This window comes from Elaeis guineensis, chromosome 6 (assembly GCF_000442705.2).
Source record: "Elaeis guineensis isolate ETL-2024a chromosome 6, EG11, whole genome shotgun sequence".
In the NCBI taxonomy this organism is placed as follows: domain Eukaryota; kingdom Viridiplantae; phylum Streptophyta; class Magnoliopsida; order Arecales; family Arecaceae; genus Elaeis; species Elaeis guineensis.
The window spans coordinates 3,208,411-3,224,906 of record NC_025998.2 but is presented as its reverse complement, the minus strand read 5'-3'; the positions used below and the strand labels follow the sequence as shown (position 1 = coordinate 3,224,906).

At 38.8% G+C, this 16,496-nt stretch overlaps 2 protein-coding genes across 10 annotated transcripts; one reads left to right on the top strand and one right to left on the bottom strand.

Annotated features, from left to right (window-relative positions):
* Window positions 1-1,590: 1,590 nt before the first annotated feature.
* Window positions 1,591-8,487, top strand: LOC105047636 (vesicle transport v-SNARE 13). 9 transcript variants are annotated; one of them, XR_012141976.1, is made up of 7 exons: window positions 1,592-1,746; window positions 2,055-2,195; window positions 2,273-2,331; window positions 2,421-2,609; window positions 5,303-5,473; window positions 6,837-6,932; window positions 8,187-8,487. XR_012141976.1 is itself a non-coding variant. In XM_073258907.1 (6 exons), the coding sequence occupies exons 2-6, from the start codon at window positions 2,102-2,104 to the stop codon at window positions 7,472-7,474; spliced, it is 609 nt and encodes a 202-aa protein (XP_073115008.1). In that variant the 5' UTR covers window positions 1,591-1,746; window positions 2,055-2,101; the 3' UTR covers window positions 7,475-7,867. The 9 variants fall into 9 exon arrangements, 8 of the variants coding, with proteins under 8 accessions (XP_073115008.1, XP_010924949.2, XP_010924950.2 ...); XM_073258907.1 differs by lacking the exons at window positions 6,837-6,932; window positions 8,187-8,487 and adding an exon at window positions 7,379-7,867 and having other exon boundaries at window positions 1,591-1,746; XM_010926647.3 differs by lacking the exon at window positions 6,837-6,932.
* Window positions 8,488-12,759: 4,272 nt separating this feature from the next.
* LOC109505973 (small ribosomal subunit protein eS30z/eS30y/eS30x) lies at window positions 12,760-13,517 on the bottom strand. The gene is made up of 3 exons (XM_019851159.3): window positions 13,362-13,517; window positions 13,127-13,264; window positions 12,760-13,032 (listed from the first exon to the last, which is right to left on the bottom strand). The coding sequence occupies exons 1-3, from the start codon at window positions 13,363-13,365 to the stop codon at window positions 12,986-12,988; spliced, it is 189 nt and encodes a 62-aa protein (XP_019706718.1). The 5' UTR covers window positions 13,366-13,517; the 3' UTR covers window positions 12,760-12,985.
* Window positions 13,518-16,496: the final 2,979 nt, after the last annotated feature.

Here is a 16,496-nt window from a genome sequence, read left to right as displayed (position 1 = left end):
CGTTCACTGAAACCTGGTCATCTCCATCGCTCTTCGAAACGTTCCCGTCCCCTGATCAAGTGATCAACGGACAAGATTATTACGGTGAGGATCTCCCCGTTATGCTGCCCCGTTTAGCTCCACCCGCCGCGCTTAGCGAGCGGCGTTAACCGTTTCGACTTTCGAGGTTTCGCGAGGTCCCATAACGGCGTTATTGTCTTTCTTTTTTATTTTTATTTTTATTTTGCCTCTTATAATATTTTTGCGTTTTGTTTTCTCTCTCTCTATGGCCGTCTCCACCGGAGTAACCTAACTACGGTTGGCTGCGACCCCACGGTTAGGTATTAGGTCCTCTGCCCTCTGTTTATTATTGGACGGTACAGATTGATGAAGGAGCACGTGCTTCGTCCAGATCGATGCTTTGACGTTCATTCTTCGGCGTATTCGCGGCTGGCATGAACAGACTAATCAGCAAGTTTTGTCCCACCTTGCGCTTAATGAGATTGACGGTCTCGATCTGACTGAGAAAGGGACACGTCCAATCACACATATTTTTGGTTGCATATTAGTAAACGACTAATTAAATTTTGGGAGAAATGCACTTGCAAAACCAACAATCCGTACGAGAGTTGCATGCGCAAGGGTGCAATTCTTGCTGCAGATGGGTATACGAATGTTTTGCTAGATACAATTTTAACGTGCATTTTGATCAGTAAATTGCTGAATACAAGATTTTGCTTAGCACGCAAGTTGAACGAAGCTTCGAGACCATCATGCTTTTAGGTGTTTGGTAATTATGCAATAAAAACATGTTCATTAGAGGTTTGAGATTTGGCAAGATTTATGGCAAAAACTCCTTTGATTTTAACTCTTATGACCAAATTAAATTTATGCTAGGCTCCCATGGAAGAACATTTTGGTCTGCAAAAAAAAAAAAAAAAAAACTTTGAAGTCATTGTATAGATTTATACATCTATCATTGCTAGATGGGATATTGTTATTTGGCTAAACCATTATTGCAGAACTTAATGCTTCATCAAGCATTCCTTCAACATCCTCAAAGAAACGCTCATCATTTGAAATGAGATAAATGGATGGCCATGATCTCTTCACATTATAATAAGCACATGTCTATGAATTCTCTAGGTAGATTGAATGGGATTAGATCTAATTGGAACTCAAGTTATTAAGTTCCTTTCCTCCGGTACCATCATCTAGCTTTTGGGAAGATTCACCTTATCATCAACCAAATGCAACAACTTCTCAGGCGTTTCCGGAAAAGAAAAGAAAAAAAAATTATATTTTTTTTTTCTCAAAAATTTAAGAAATATATTTAGAACTTTAATAATTGTGTTTAAACATAAGGTCACATGTCTATGGAGCGCTGCGCCTGGCTCCCGCATGGCTACTGGCAGACAACTCGCATGCGTACATGGGCGTTATTCGGATTGCACGCAAGAATATTTCGTCTGCGTGACCCGCCGCTTGGAGAGTGACATTCAGGGAATCGTCCAATTTGTGGGACCCACCTGCTGGGGCACGATTCGCCCGAGGGTGCGAAACTGGGTGAAAACTAGTCCAAACGAAACGATGACGGGTCCGGGCAGGCATGGACGCATGGTAAGCGGCACCACCTCGTCGGTTGGTTTGGCGAGGAGTCCTTAATCTCGCTCGCACCTTCTCCTCTCTTTCCCTTCCTCTCTAGAAGGAGTCTTTTCTCCCTGCCAACACGCGTCCATCTCGCCGGCCGGCCGTGCTTGTATAATCGTAAGAGACCAGGATTCCTCCTCTAATGCCTTCCCGTTCCTTTCTCTCGCGTCTCTCGTTTTCCTCCACGGTTAATCCTAGGATCAGGGATAATCGCTGTTAGATTCTCGTTTCCTTCTTGCAGGGTGAAAATTTAGGGTTAGGGTTTTAAGTTCCTGGATTCTGATCGGTTTTCGTCTTTGATTTCTTTCTTTGAATTGGTTTTTGATGTGCCTGATTTGGTCTTCGACGATACGCTTAGGATTTTGATGCAAGACTTCGTTGGATATGATCTATCGCTTATTTCCTTCTTATCCCCTTCGTAGCAGGATTGCTTATTTCTTCCGGATTTCGGGAATAATCGGAAGGAGTCACGATGAGCGAGGTGTTTGAAGGCTACGAGCGCCAGTACTGTGAGATCTCGGCATCTCTCTCCCGGAAGTGCTCATCGGCTGCTGTTCTTGATGGAGGTAAAGACGTCATCGCCTGTGTCGCCGTCTAGATTCGATTGAACGATGATTTGATTGAATGATGATCGCTTTTGCAGAGCAAAAGAAGCAGAAGGTTTCCGAGATTAAATCTGGAATAGATGACGCGGAAGCTTTGGTAATGTCTCTGCTTGATTCGGCTTTTCTATTCTGGATTATACATAATAGACACTGTTGGTCTTACAAGTTTAGAATGAATCTTTACAGATTAGGAAGATGGATCTGGAGGCAAGAAGTTTGCAGCCGAGCGTGAAGGCTGGATTGCTCGCAAAGTTGAGGGAGTACAAATCGGATCTGAATAACTTGAAGAGTGAGCTTAAGAGGATTTCAACTTCTAATCCTAATCAAGCGGCAAGAGAGGAGCTGTTGGAGTCTGGGATGGCAGATACACTAGCGGTATGCTGCGATTAATTTGAAGTGCCATTCCACATTGATTTTATTTATTTATTTATTTACTTTTTAATTTGAGCTTGAGAACAATGTAATCTTAGTTCTTGGATATGTCTGGTATCATGATGGTCTTTTCTGGGTCTGATCTTCACTCATCATATATTAATTTATTGCCCTTAAGCATTCTTTCATATTTCTGTATCCCATAGACAAACATGATACCTCCATGTCATGATTCAACAATAATGGGGGAATAGGGCAACCATATATTGCACAAGACAACTTATTGTGTAACTCCATGTTTCTTAAATTTTAAGAGGAAAAAAAAAAAAGAAATGCTATTTTAGATGCATGTATAAAATTTGAGTTAGTTTTTTTATCACTTTCTTTTATTATCTTCATATATTTTTTTTGGCCCCCCTGGTCATGGACCATTTTCTCTGAAGTGCTGATATTTCATTTCCATGTTCATACAATAATATTGAACCTAGTAGTGTCATGTTTTGGTGATAACTGAACTATATCTGGTACAAGCGCAAAATTCACCGCTTTTCAAGTTCTTGATTTGTTGTCATATTACTTACAGCATCTCTTTTGGGGCTATGCACACACAATTCTCGCAACCAATGGCTAGACCACTCACATCTATTCCATCTTTACATCATATTCATTATATGCCCTACATGGTTATTAATCTTTTGACTGAACCTAGTAATGCCATGTTTTGGTGTTAACTGAACTATATCCACTATGTGCCCAAAAGGCACTGCTTATCAACTTCTTGATTTTTTTTTTTGTCATATTTCTTACAGCATTTCTTTTGTGGCAATGCGCTCACAACTCTCACTACCAAAAGTTACACCACTCACCACTGTTTCCATCTTTACATCCTATTCATTATGTGCTCATGATCTTCCATGACTGTAATAAAAGCATGGTTCATTAGGTAATCAAGCTGGTTGTTTGCTAGGCAGCAAATCTTGCTTGATTCCAATTTGTCTTCTACAGGATATATGCATGATTATGGTTAAGGCTTTTTCTTAGTGTGTGGCACATGGATGAGTCAGTAATTGTTTATCATCATTGAATTCATTATGAGTGGTTATTGATTAGGAGATCCTTCAAGTTGTGTGTCCTGGTGGTATCCTCTAAAGGAGTTCTATAAAATATGATGAAGTGCGGTATTGTGACAGTCAACTTTCACACATAAAACACTGAATCTTATCTCATGAGTGCATATCTTGCATGCGATCATGTTCATCTTAATCAGACTGTTCTGAGAGAGATTCTTGAGTTAGAGACCATGTTCCTGATTAGCTGGTGCATTGTTTCTAGTCATAGTACATAGATTCTTATATCACTGTACTTTCCATTTACTAGAAGTCTTTAACCATAGAAAGAGTGCTTAGGATTTTGTTATGAAGCATCTCTGGCTGGACATATTTGTTAATTGTTTCTTATGTGTAGAATAGGATATGGATAGATTTTCTGGTGTCAATTATAAATTCAGTGTCATATAATCTGGATATGAGAATTAGGGCACATTGGCGATGACAAATAAATATCATTTTTTTTTATTTTAGAAATTTTTATTTAGGTAGTAGGTTTTCAGAGTCCTATTTTAAGTTGGATTGTTGTGAAAGAGTCCTACTTTAGGTATATGTTGGGTTGAATCATGAAATCATGTTTAGGTTGTCTTTCTGTATAGAGCATTATAGGATTACAAATTTTCCATTTTAGCAAAGTTTCTAGATAGGGTATCTGGGATTTTGAATTTTTCATTTTAAGAAAGGTTTTGGAGATAAGTTACTTGGTTTATAAGTTTGTAGGACAAGTCATGTAAATTTATAAGAGCCTATTATGTGTGCTCAGAAATCATTGTTTATGATTGATTATAAAAGAAAGGAAGGATTTCTTTTAAGATGGATTCAACCCTCTCTCTCTCTCTTTCTCTTTGATCTATTGTCTATCATTTTCTTCAGTCTCTACTAAAAATATCTCTGCTTAAATGCTTTACCAATAATCTCCTTTCATAACTTTGCATTTCTAAAGCTTACTTTGTTCCTGTTTTCTCTTCTTGGTCCTTTGTGCGATAATACGATGGTCAAAATTTCACACACAAAGTATAGAAAACATCTCACAAGTTCATGTCTTGCATTCAACCATGTTCTTGTCAGATTATGCCATGTTCTTGACGACTAGGTATGCAGTTGATTGTCATAATATAAACTATAAAGGATTGCATCACGACTCTTTTCATTTATGAAATGTCTGAACTATCAAAAAGGAGATTGCCCAGGACTCTGTTGTCCAGCAACTCTGGCTGGATGTGTTTTGATAATTTCTTTTTACATGTAGATTTGGATATGGACAGATTTTTTATGTCCATTATCAGTTCAATGTAGCATATAATCTAGTATAGAATAAGAGCACAAATGCCATGATATCTGTTGAGATATTTATCACTCTTTGTATCACTCATGTATCAGTATCTCTGATAGGTTTCTTTTCCCCTGTTAAGTAACTTTGTGGTTTTATTTAATTCCAAATTTTCTGGAATGATATTTGTCATGGTGTAATAACCTTGAAGTTCTATTTCTTAATGATACTTTAGATAATTGTTAACAGCATCAAGTGCTTGGAAGTTTTTAATGTTTCGTGGAATGTGGCATGTATATCTGAGTTATTGGATTGTACAGGTGTCTGCTGATCAAAGGGGAAGGTTGTTGATGTCAACAGAGAGACTGAATCAATCTTCTGAAAGGATCAAGGAGAGTAGAAGAACCATGTTGGAGACAGAAGAGCTTGGCGTTTCAATTCTTCAAGACCTTCATCAACAACGCCAGTCTCTCTTGCATGCTCATAGTACAGTATGTTTTTCAGTGTCTCATCTTCTATTTCATATTATTAGCAACTTTTTAAATTAAAAAAGAAAATTCATTATGTCTGCTTCTGTTAATTACCTTTTTGAGTTCCCTATGTTTCATTGAGTACAAATCTTTAGGTTCATGCGATAGAACTAGTTTACCTACAAAAACAAAAAAGCAGACATCAGTCAAGTCTGGCTGATGCTTTTCAGTTTGTTGCTTCTTGATGGTTTGAATGGGGACCGGGGCATAAATATGCTGAATCTTGATTTGGTGTGAATCTTAAAGATCATGTTTTGGAAGCCATGATGATGGAGAAGTAGGCTTAAGTTCCATTATCCTAGCATCATGCATAGCTGTCATAATGCTTGGGCAGCAGTTTAAATAAACAAATTCAATATAAAGTGAGTTATACTGATAGAAGGGAGGAAAAACATAATGAACTCATGTCCTGATGGAGAGGTGTTTTTGACCTATTAGCCCTAACAAAATCTAGGCAAGTTCATGAAATTGCAGCTGGAATAAGATTAAATCATAATTACTCTGAACTAAAGGACAAGGTTGAGCAGCTAGATTAAATATTTTACTGTTATTTAATTCCCAAAATAGCCAAACAACTAAACTAAGTTTTCTGCACTATTTTTTTTTTACTCTGGAAAGTGTTCAGTGGAAAGTGAAGTCTCTTAGGGGCTGTTTGGTTGCATATGAGGGTTTTATTTTTTTTTTTTTAGAAGTAATGTATAATCATAAAACATGGTTATGCTAAAACAGGTTTTACAATAAACAGGGGAGATTGTTTTTCATAGAATTCAATTTTCAGTTTTTATGACCTGTCAGATATGACAAAGACCGGTTTTACAAAAAGCAACCAAACAGATGTTTTTTGTAGAAATTGTTCGTTTAGATTTTGTATAAACCCATTTCAGTCAAACTGTCATCAAACAGCCCCTTGAGAATTTTTCTAAAATTTCTGTATGCTTGATTAATTCTGCAACTTATTGCTAACCTATGATAGGCTAGTCACATAATCATAAACTTAGAAATTTAGTACTTTGGTTCCTACATGCACAAAGAGTAATAGTTTAAGTATTTGTTTATCATTCTTGTAGTCATAGATGTTATTCATATCTTGCGTCATCATTGAACATGAAAAAAAAAATCTGTAGCATAATTCAACCAGAAACACTTGCTCTGATAGTTTGAATTGATTGGTTAGAAGTAATCTTTAACTGCTGTTCTTATCAAACCATTCTGGTCCCCTAGTTCCGTGTAAGCTTTTGTTGCAATCAATTTCTGCAAAATGAGAAAGGTATCTCGTGATCCTAATTTTTCTCATCTCTCATATATTTCGGTTTTTGCTTGTTAGACATCCCTGGATATATGATTTTGTCCACGGAATTCTCTACCCAACCATATTGTGTGTAGATATTAGTGCGGCCATGCAAGATTTCTCTTAAGAAAGGTATATTAAGCTGCATTCCCTATTTTTATTTTCTTAGGCTTCTTTCCTCGTTACACACTATCATTGAGATGATTGAGATGATCAAGCGTGCTGCCTATCAAATGGGACAGTTACACCAAACCCCTTTCTCTTGAATCAGAATCATGTTTGTGATGTTTGGTAGGTCTGTAAATTTTTTAAAAGAAAAAAAAAAATCCTTCATCTTGTACTGTCCGATTTTGGACAGCTATGATTGGCGATGGAGGAAAGGGCCTCTCATTCTTCTATGGAGGTGGACTTGGAGGTCAGAAGCAGGAGGGGAGTTTAGAGTAACAGTTTTATTTATATTTAATTCTACATAATCTACATTATTTTAAATAATTATGTATATAATTATACGTATAGATAGTAAGAATTAAATAATATTTATTATATTATTTATACTTTAGCATTTCAAGTTAATTCAGGTTGAACTGGAGCGACCTAAGTCTAGCAATAGCTCAGCCAGTTTCGTAATCGAGCAGGCTGAACTCCAGCCAAATTTCCAGCCCAAATCAAGCTAGCTTGTAAGCAGCTTGCTCGTTTGCCAGCACTAATTAGGAGAGAGGAGGGAAAGAAGATGGAGGAGGGGATGGATTGGGAGAGAGGATGGTATTGGAGGCACCAGTGGAACATGCGAGAAAGCAAAAGAATGAGGCACCTGTGGAACATGCTAGAAAGCAGAAGAATGAGGGATACAGGATACGGCACTTCTCCTTGCCTTAACCATCATTAGATCTGATTCACATTGAATGGTCCCAATTGCTGTAAGCTTTAGTGCCATTAGATCTTGAATTTAATGGTTCTAATGTTAATATGTAAATACCCATTTGAACCATTAAATTCATATGTAATTACTACAATGTCTTCAAACAAATATCGTTGACTATTAAACTATTTATTATTTATTTATTCTACATATTTATTTAACTATTCATATAGAGCCAAACAAGGAGCCAGGGCCTGCTCATTTATTTTTTGAACTCAAAATTCTGGCTTATTTGGCTAATATTCGAATCAAATATGATATTTTTCGAGCCAAACACATGCTGCTGTTCATGAACAGCTCATTTGACAGCCCTTGTGTCTGGCAAACAGATCAACAGCTAAGTGAATTGCATTGATTATCACGTTCTCTTCACATGTGTGGGCCCATGCATGTATGTGAATGTTTTTTTGTTATCATATGTCATCTTACATTGATGTTCTAATGAAATGGATCTGGTTTGTTTGTAGCTACATGGGGTGGACGATAATATTGGCAAGAGCAGAAAAATCCTAGCAGCCATGTCCAAAAGAATGGACAGGAACAAGTGGATAATCGGCGGCATTATCACGGTTCTTGTATTGGCATAATTCTAATCTTGTATTTTAAGCTTGTTCGCTAATTATTGCTACTGAAGATGTCAAGGTTTAAGTGCCAATGAATGACGTACATTTGTCTGGCCCTATCTTGTGCGTGTATCAAAAATGTGTGCGTGTATCTAAAACATTTATTCTTATGAGAAAGATTATTTTCTGTGTGGTATGGTGGGTAGATGGTAGAATTGTCATATTTGGTAGCTATGCGGTTGGTTTTTATGTGCTTCTGTTCTAGTGATTTCTACGCTATTTGCTAGCACAATGGGCAGCGAAATGATTATACAACCGAATCCAGTTTATTTTCGTTGACGGCTGGAAAACGGGAGATATTTGGCTCTTCCAAGCAAATAAGGATTCCGAGTCACGTTCCTATTTCCTCTTTGCAGGACCTGAATGCGGTAAACATGGGCGCGTGGAAGCGAATTAATTTAGTTTTAGAGTCTTTAAGGAATCACTCCCATTGTAAATGGTGAATGATCAGGGGAAACAATTGAACATCTGATATATAGTGCTCAAGCAACTCGGATATCGGATGGCTTGATGTTTGCAGTAGATTGCGGCTAACTGGGGTTAGGGGATCCATCCCCTTCTTCCTCTCAGTCATATTTCCTGATGTGGACTGGAGAAGGCATCGACACTGATGAAGTAACAAAAGCAAGCAGCCATACAAGCCAATATGTGACCACATCTTCTCAAGACAATGCCATTAAATGCAGCACCCACACCGAATCTCCACCCAAATGCCATGAAAAACCCTTGTTTTCAACTTCTAGTAATGCCTTCCCTATCCAGGAGCGAAGAAATGCAAATCAACAAAATTTGGGAGTCATATATATCAACTCACATCGACCAATAAGATTAACCCCATGAGATGTCCCTCCTAATCGCAATTCTGCTGACAAGTGCATGGTCAATTCATAAGCGAAAGGAGAGGTTGGTATCATGACTCAACAGGCAAGCATTATCGCAAAAAAAATAGCGGCCTGAATACAAGGACCGAGAATAACAAAGTTCCGCCGAATCCTAGCGGGGACCAGTAATTATGCATAGCTTGCATAATGGGTTCTGTTGCTGCTCGTGGCAAGAGCACGCATTGTCATCGTTGTGGACCGGCCCAAAGAGGGTGCAAGGGATGGTGAGTGGTGAGAGAGTTTCCAAACAGCTGAATGAATCCTAGACCAATGGATCAAGAAACACCTTTCAGAACCAATTATAGACCTGCTCACGCTGTGCTTACTCGAGCGTCAAATATGAGATACTTTATGATATGTGTTTTCACTTCTTCCAAATCAGACCTTTTCACCCCCAAATCAAATATGTGATGCCTCATCTGTTTTTTCACTCCTTCCAAATCTGAAAATTTCACTCCCAAAAAATCTAGACATGACACATTTTTGCATCCATAACTGACACAGTGTTTGAGTGGCAAGAGCTTCTAGTTTCATCACAAGTAATCTAAAAAAATTCTTCTCTGAACAGATGCAAATTTCTTAACTGATACATCCCATCATTAAATAAAAGGCTCCTCTTGCCCACCCAAGCTCCCTTTCCTCATAAAATTACAGCACTCTATTAGAATACCTAGGGGTGGTAAAAATCGACCCGACCCGTCAATCCGACCCGCATTCGACCCGCTTTAAATAGGGTTGGGTTTGCATTAAACGGATTTGGATCATAAGCGAGTTGACCTATTTAACTTGTTTTATAATCAAATCGGATTTCAGACAGCTCACTCGTTTAATCCGTTTAATAAATAGGTTGGGTCGAGTTATAACCCATTTAACCCATGACAGTTGGATCTTTTAGGGGTTTTAGGCCTTGAGGGTTTCGAGTTTCAATTTTCAGGTTTGGTCATTCGGTGGTTCCGCTGTTCGCCACTTCAGTCTCATTCTATTTTTGCATCCCATCTCGTTCTCGACTCTCGATGCTCCAGGATTTCCTCCTTCGGTCATCTACAGCTCCACTCCTTCAGTGGCCGCCGACGGATGCTTCTACTCCTCCGATGCTTCCACCCTCCCTCGGTTTCCTTCCTCCTTTGGTTTCCTCTTGAGAGGAGGTGCTTCATCAACTCTCAACCGTCGGCACTCAACGGATCTACCGTCTACACCATTTTCTCTTTTTCTATTTCAATGTCCGGTGCCTTCTTCCCCAATGATTGTTGCCAAGAGGGCTTGAGCAGTTGCGCCAGTTGGTGCCTTGACCGCTCGAGATGTAGGATTTTTCTCTCTTTTCCTCATTAAGTGGGCGGTGCCTTCTTCCCCAACGACCGTCGTCTAGAGGGCTTGTGCGATTGTGCCACTTGATGCCTTAGCCGCTCGAGATCTAGAGTTTTTCTCTCTTTTCTTCTTTCGATGGCCGATGCCTTCTTCCCCAACGACTGTCACCGAGGGGGCTTGTGCGATTGTGCCATTTGATGCCTTGACCGCTCGAGATCTAGATTTTTCTCTCTTTTCCTCTTTCGATGGTCATTGCCTTTTCTTCCTCCAACAGCTATCACTGAGAGGGTTGGCCGCTCGAAATCTTAGATTTTTTCTTCCTTTTCCTCCTTCCGTGTTTCCTTAATCCTTCCAAGGTATATGTTCTTATTTTTTTCCTCCCATTAGTTTTGTATTATGTTTTGTATTCTTTTCAGTTTTGATTTCTATTTTTTATATTGAATGTCAAAATGTGCAAAAGTTTGTTTTAAGATTTGTATAAAAATTTGTATAGGGAGGCTATGATGATTTTGAAATATCTTTTTTTGCTGATTCAACGGTTTCTAACAGTAATAATCTTGGATGGCCTTCTTCTACAGAAGGCCGATTGTTGTTGTTTTGATTTAGTTATAAATGAAATACTAAATCTGAGCTTCCTCTTTCTCTTCCCTTCTTTGATGTTCTAACTGTTAAATGGGTTGGATTGGATCGGTTAAACAGATTGTTCATCTAATAAATAGGTTTAACGGTAAACAAGTTAAACGGATTGGGTCGGGTTGGTTAAACAGTTTAACTGTTGAGATCGGATGATCTGTTTATTAAATGGATCAGATTTAGATTTGAAAATCTGATCTATTTAATAAATAGGTCGGGTTCAGATTTGATATTTTCTGACCCAACCCGCATATGATCCGACCCGATCCGATTGCCACCTGAATACCCCTACAATATGATATCGTGAGTTCCCACCATAATTCCCCCCCGCCCATCACTAAAACCCATAAACTCAAGTGATTTTATCCCCAAAAGAGAATACGCAAAAATCTCCACAAGTTCTCTTCTGACCTAGGAAAACCAAAATTTTAGTTTTGTTGATGCTGCGAACACACTCAGTAAGAGATTTAACACCTAGTTCCAATCATAAAATACAAACACTCCTTTTCAACATCAGAGCACCACCTAACACGCTTAGATCAAAAACAAAACTTTACGTTGCACTTCCCAATATATCTCACATAGCTGCCCTATGCCATGCCCTTCAAGTTTGGATACATATTTGAAAACCTATTGAGAAGATTAGGTCGATTGATGAATCACATTTCAAATTGGAGGTTCATTGAAGAATCACATTCCAAATTTGATGCACAAAGGAATAGAGGAAGGTACAGTCCAAAACCACAGCAACTCCCTCAAGCCTTAAAAACTAACCTACCAGCTAGGCCGGGATCAAGGCAAGCCACTATAACCAATATAAACATCCCTCAGTGCACTTAGATATCACTTAGTCTTATTTGCATAAATATCAAAAGGGGGACTAAAACCAGAAGGCTGATGTAATTACATGCAAGAAGCTACTTGGAAAGAGTCAGAGAGCGATGAATCAAACAAAGCAGCAATATACAGCTCAATAAATTAGGATGCATTGCTGGATGGACAAGAATACGAAGGATTGCAGAACGGCTCTTCTCTCTATCTTCTTGAAAACTCTTACAACCATCTTGACAAGCAGAAAGATTAGCTGAACACATGAAGCACCCTTTTATACTCCTGAACTCAACAAATGGCACACACACTAGATGACTGCACGCATATAATTACCAGTCCCTTGCAAAGTACATGCATGCATAGCAGTACCACTACCTGCATCCAAGATAACACAAGGAAGCCATAATTCCAAATTGGAACACCACATGACAGGATGGTGAAAGGGATGCAACATGCCTAAGCCATCTAAACTAAAACTCCTCTGTGAAAAAAGCCCCACGACATTATGGATCACACTCTAATTGCCAATTGGACATGTTGACTTGCACGAAACATCCATGATCAAACATAATTACCACAAGGCAGATACGACTGACCTCCCAAACCCATTTCATCTACTAAAACTCATTGCTAATGTCAGATCCACAGCTGCTTAAGACCTACTAACATTATTCATCATAAGCAATTCAATCAGGATATCCAAATAACATCTACACAGCAGCAGCTAGATAAAAGTGAACCAAATTGTAAAAGAACAAAATAACAAATACGATAAAAAAAAGGAGACTTCTTTGAGAATAACGATAGCTACAGAAGCATATCTAAAGAGGGGCATAACATATCATTAGCCTCCAATCAGTTCGATGGTCTCATAAATCATTCTCAAAACACAGAATCCAGCCATATAATTCATCATCTAGAAACAAAACCCTACAATTTTTTGGAATTAGAAACTAAAGAAGTGTCTACAGCTAAAATACCGATCTCGATCTTTCACTTCTCGGATGAGTTGGGACCCCGCTTCCTCCCGAATCCAACAACTGAAGAGGAATTAAAAGACGGAAGCAACGAATCACTTAGCAGTTGGAAATCAAACGCGCGGATGAGAGAAGAGGGGGAGGGATAGAAAGATACCGGCGGTGACGAAACGGCGGTTGTACTGCATGCGCTTGTAGGCCCTGCCCCGGGGTTTCTTCTTCTTGTCTTGCTTCGCGACCTTGGGCGTCTGCCCTCTCACCTTCCCGGCACGAGCCAGAGATCCGTGAACCTTACCTGAAACCAACCAATGCCCGAGATCAGAAAATATGGAGATCGAGAGATAAAGGATCGAAGAGATCTCCTCGACGAAGAAGGACAGATTGGAGGTTACCCATGGCAGCGGCGGCGGAATGGAATCGAGTTCTTTGCAGAGAGCGAGGAACCCTGGGCTTCGAATGTTGGGAATAGGGTTCCGGAAAGGTGGGCTTGGAATATATATAGTCTTGATGCGGTGATGGACGGCTCTGATCTATCGATCTATGAAAGGGAGATCTTAATTCACACCGTCAATAAAAACACTGTCGCACGCGCGATCTAAACGACCTGCTCAAGTAAAGGGTAATCACAGGAATACCCCTCTATTTAGGGTTTCTTCTAAAGACATCCCTCTATATATTTTTTTTTATTATTATTTTACCAAAAAAAAAAAAAAGACATTCCTCCATATTTTCAAAAGTTCCAAACGGTCCTCTAAGCTTCCAAATCATTCCAAACTGATCCTCTCACTCCTGGACCATTGGATGGTAATAGCCCATCATTTGAAATTACAAAAATATTCTCTTCGCTTTAAGCCTTTAATAAAATCAAGAAACTATGATTCCATAAAATTTATAAGGTGGCTTATGGGGATGGTGGCCTGGCTATCTGTCATGCTTCAAATCCAATATTCGGATCGGATACGTGATGGCCGCACACTCCTTAGAGCAAGCCTAAAGAATATGCAAGGCCAAATTAAATCGTTACAACCTTAACATCCATAACAATTTATTTCAACAATAATTCATAAAATCTTGCATAATTACAATTTAAATTTTTTCAATTCTCTGATCAGATACTATGACACTCTATTTATCTTTCTGCTCACCCGCAAATCCAAGCCATAACCAATCATAAGCATTCTGTAACTCTGAGAAGAAAAAGAAAGATGAAGAGGTGTGAGTTTTACAGTCCAGTAAAAATTTTCATATCACACTGATATAGTAATATAATCTGAAAATAAGAATAAGTAATAAAACACAAAATCTCATGTTCAATATTCAGAATACTGCAAACATCCATAAATTTACTGTCTTGTTAAAATAGATGCATCATCATATATTAACAGATGAAATACTTTTGTTTAACAATTATTTCATACCTTATCTTTCACTTCTCTTTTCATAATCATATGATTTTTAACCTTTTCTTTCTAGCTCTGGACTATCCAAGTTTATACCTCAGTCATCATCCAGATTGAATCTACTTAAAAAGCCTTTCAAGACTGTCCCAGGATGAGCTCCTGGCCGGTTGTCCCATATACGAAAGTCCGTGAGAGGCTGTCCCAGGCATAAGCTCCTGACAGGCTGTCCCAAGCATGAGCTCCTGGCCGGCTGATCCACCTGTAAGCCAGTGGGGGATGTCTCAGGCATAAGCTCCTGGTGGGCTGTTTCACATGACAAGGCTAGTCTATACCATATATCTTTTTTCTTTTCATTTAATCATTATGTGTTGATTTCATCAAATCAATTCCGACTTGCATTATGATCAATTCAGATATGTCATATCCATATAATCATGCAATCAATCTCTGATACATATATATTGACATAACATACTCATGCTCAAAATCAAATAACAGTATCTCAGGTATAATAAATTCATCGATCTCAAATCCGACGATGCAAAACCAATGATGCAAGACCAACAGTAAAATAGTATATATACAATAGTGATCATGTACAGGGATTCTTACTTTTATCGATGACTGATCCAAACACAGAAATAAATGTTCTTCTTTGATTTATGAATTTCTTTAACAAAATGTTCCACTCGATATCATATGCAGACAATCATCTCTTCATGACCCTAATCAAATATAAAAATCATATATAGAGAAAATTATCCGATAATCAATCCTAATAACACAAATTTAAGACCTCTCTTAGAATTAACCAAAATTAGGATTTGTCTAAATATCTAGATCCTCCACTGATCCATAAGACTTCTAGAGAGAGAAAATCCAAGAAGAGAGAAAAAATTTTAGAGAGAGAAAGTAGAGAGAGAAAGTGGAGAGAAAAAATAGAGAGAGAAAATTTTTGTATCCTTCAGATGAGGCAATCATGATCGAGATCATCAAAGATCATATCTGGGTGACTCAATATGGATTAACCATGATTGATGTTATCAATTTCGAATAAGGATCGGATCGAGATCCAATCTACTGCACGAATTTTGGAGCAGTCTCAGGTCATCATATTTTCATCTCAAGTTTTATCCTAGGGTCTATAAAACAATCAGAGAGAGAATGACCCTAGAGAGATAAAATTCATAAAAAGAGATAAAAAGTCTAGAGAGAGAAAATAGAGAGAGAAACTAGAGAGAAAAATGTAGAGAGAGAATGTAGAGGAGAGAGGAAAGAGAGAGAAAGGAGGGAGAGGAGAGAGAGAAAATTCTCTCTTTCTCTTTTTTTTCATTTCCTTTATTTTTATTTTTTTTCTTTCTTCTTTTTCTTTTTCTCTTTTTCCTTTTCTTTTTTTTTTTCTTTTTTCTTTTTCCTTCTTCCCACGACCTCCCTTGGGCCGAACAGAGGATGGATGAGGGGGCTCCAGCTTGGCTCCGGTGAGGGATGGCAGCATGGCCGAATGTCCGCAGTAGGTGGAGACGGTGGTGGAGCCAAGGATGGCCGACGATGAGGTTCGGTCGGTAGAAAATTTAAAGAATTTGAAAAACAGGGATCCGCCCTTTTTTTTTTATTTTTCGATCATTGGCCGATCACCGGCGGCCAAGACTTTCAGGGAAGAGGGATAGAGAGATGAGGGTCTGGTCTCGGAGATGGGACGCCGCAACCGACGGTGTCGGTGGCCGGAAAAGAGAGGAAAAGACCTCGTTCAAAACAGAGAAAACAGGACATCTACCTTTTGTGGATTTTTCAGCAAATCTGATGGCCGACGGGGATGCACAGCACCGTGGAAAGGAGGAGAAGGAAAAGAGGAAGGAGGAGAAGGGTTTACCTCATGCTTCAGTAGTGTCGTCGGCTCCATTTTTCGACAAGCATGGGAAGAGGTTGTCACGGCTTCTACGGAGAAAAGGAGAGGAATCGGACTCGAAGATCACTGGTGGAGGGTCTTGAGAGAGGGAGAGGCTTATTTATAGAGGTCCCTAGGGCTCCGGTGGTCCTAGGACTCCCTTTCCATCCGAGATTCATCGGAGAAGAAGACTCCCATCGGGAGTCTTCTTCCGGTTCTGTTTCTTTTTCCTTTTTTTTGTA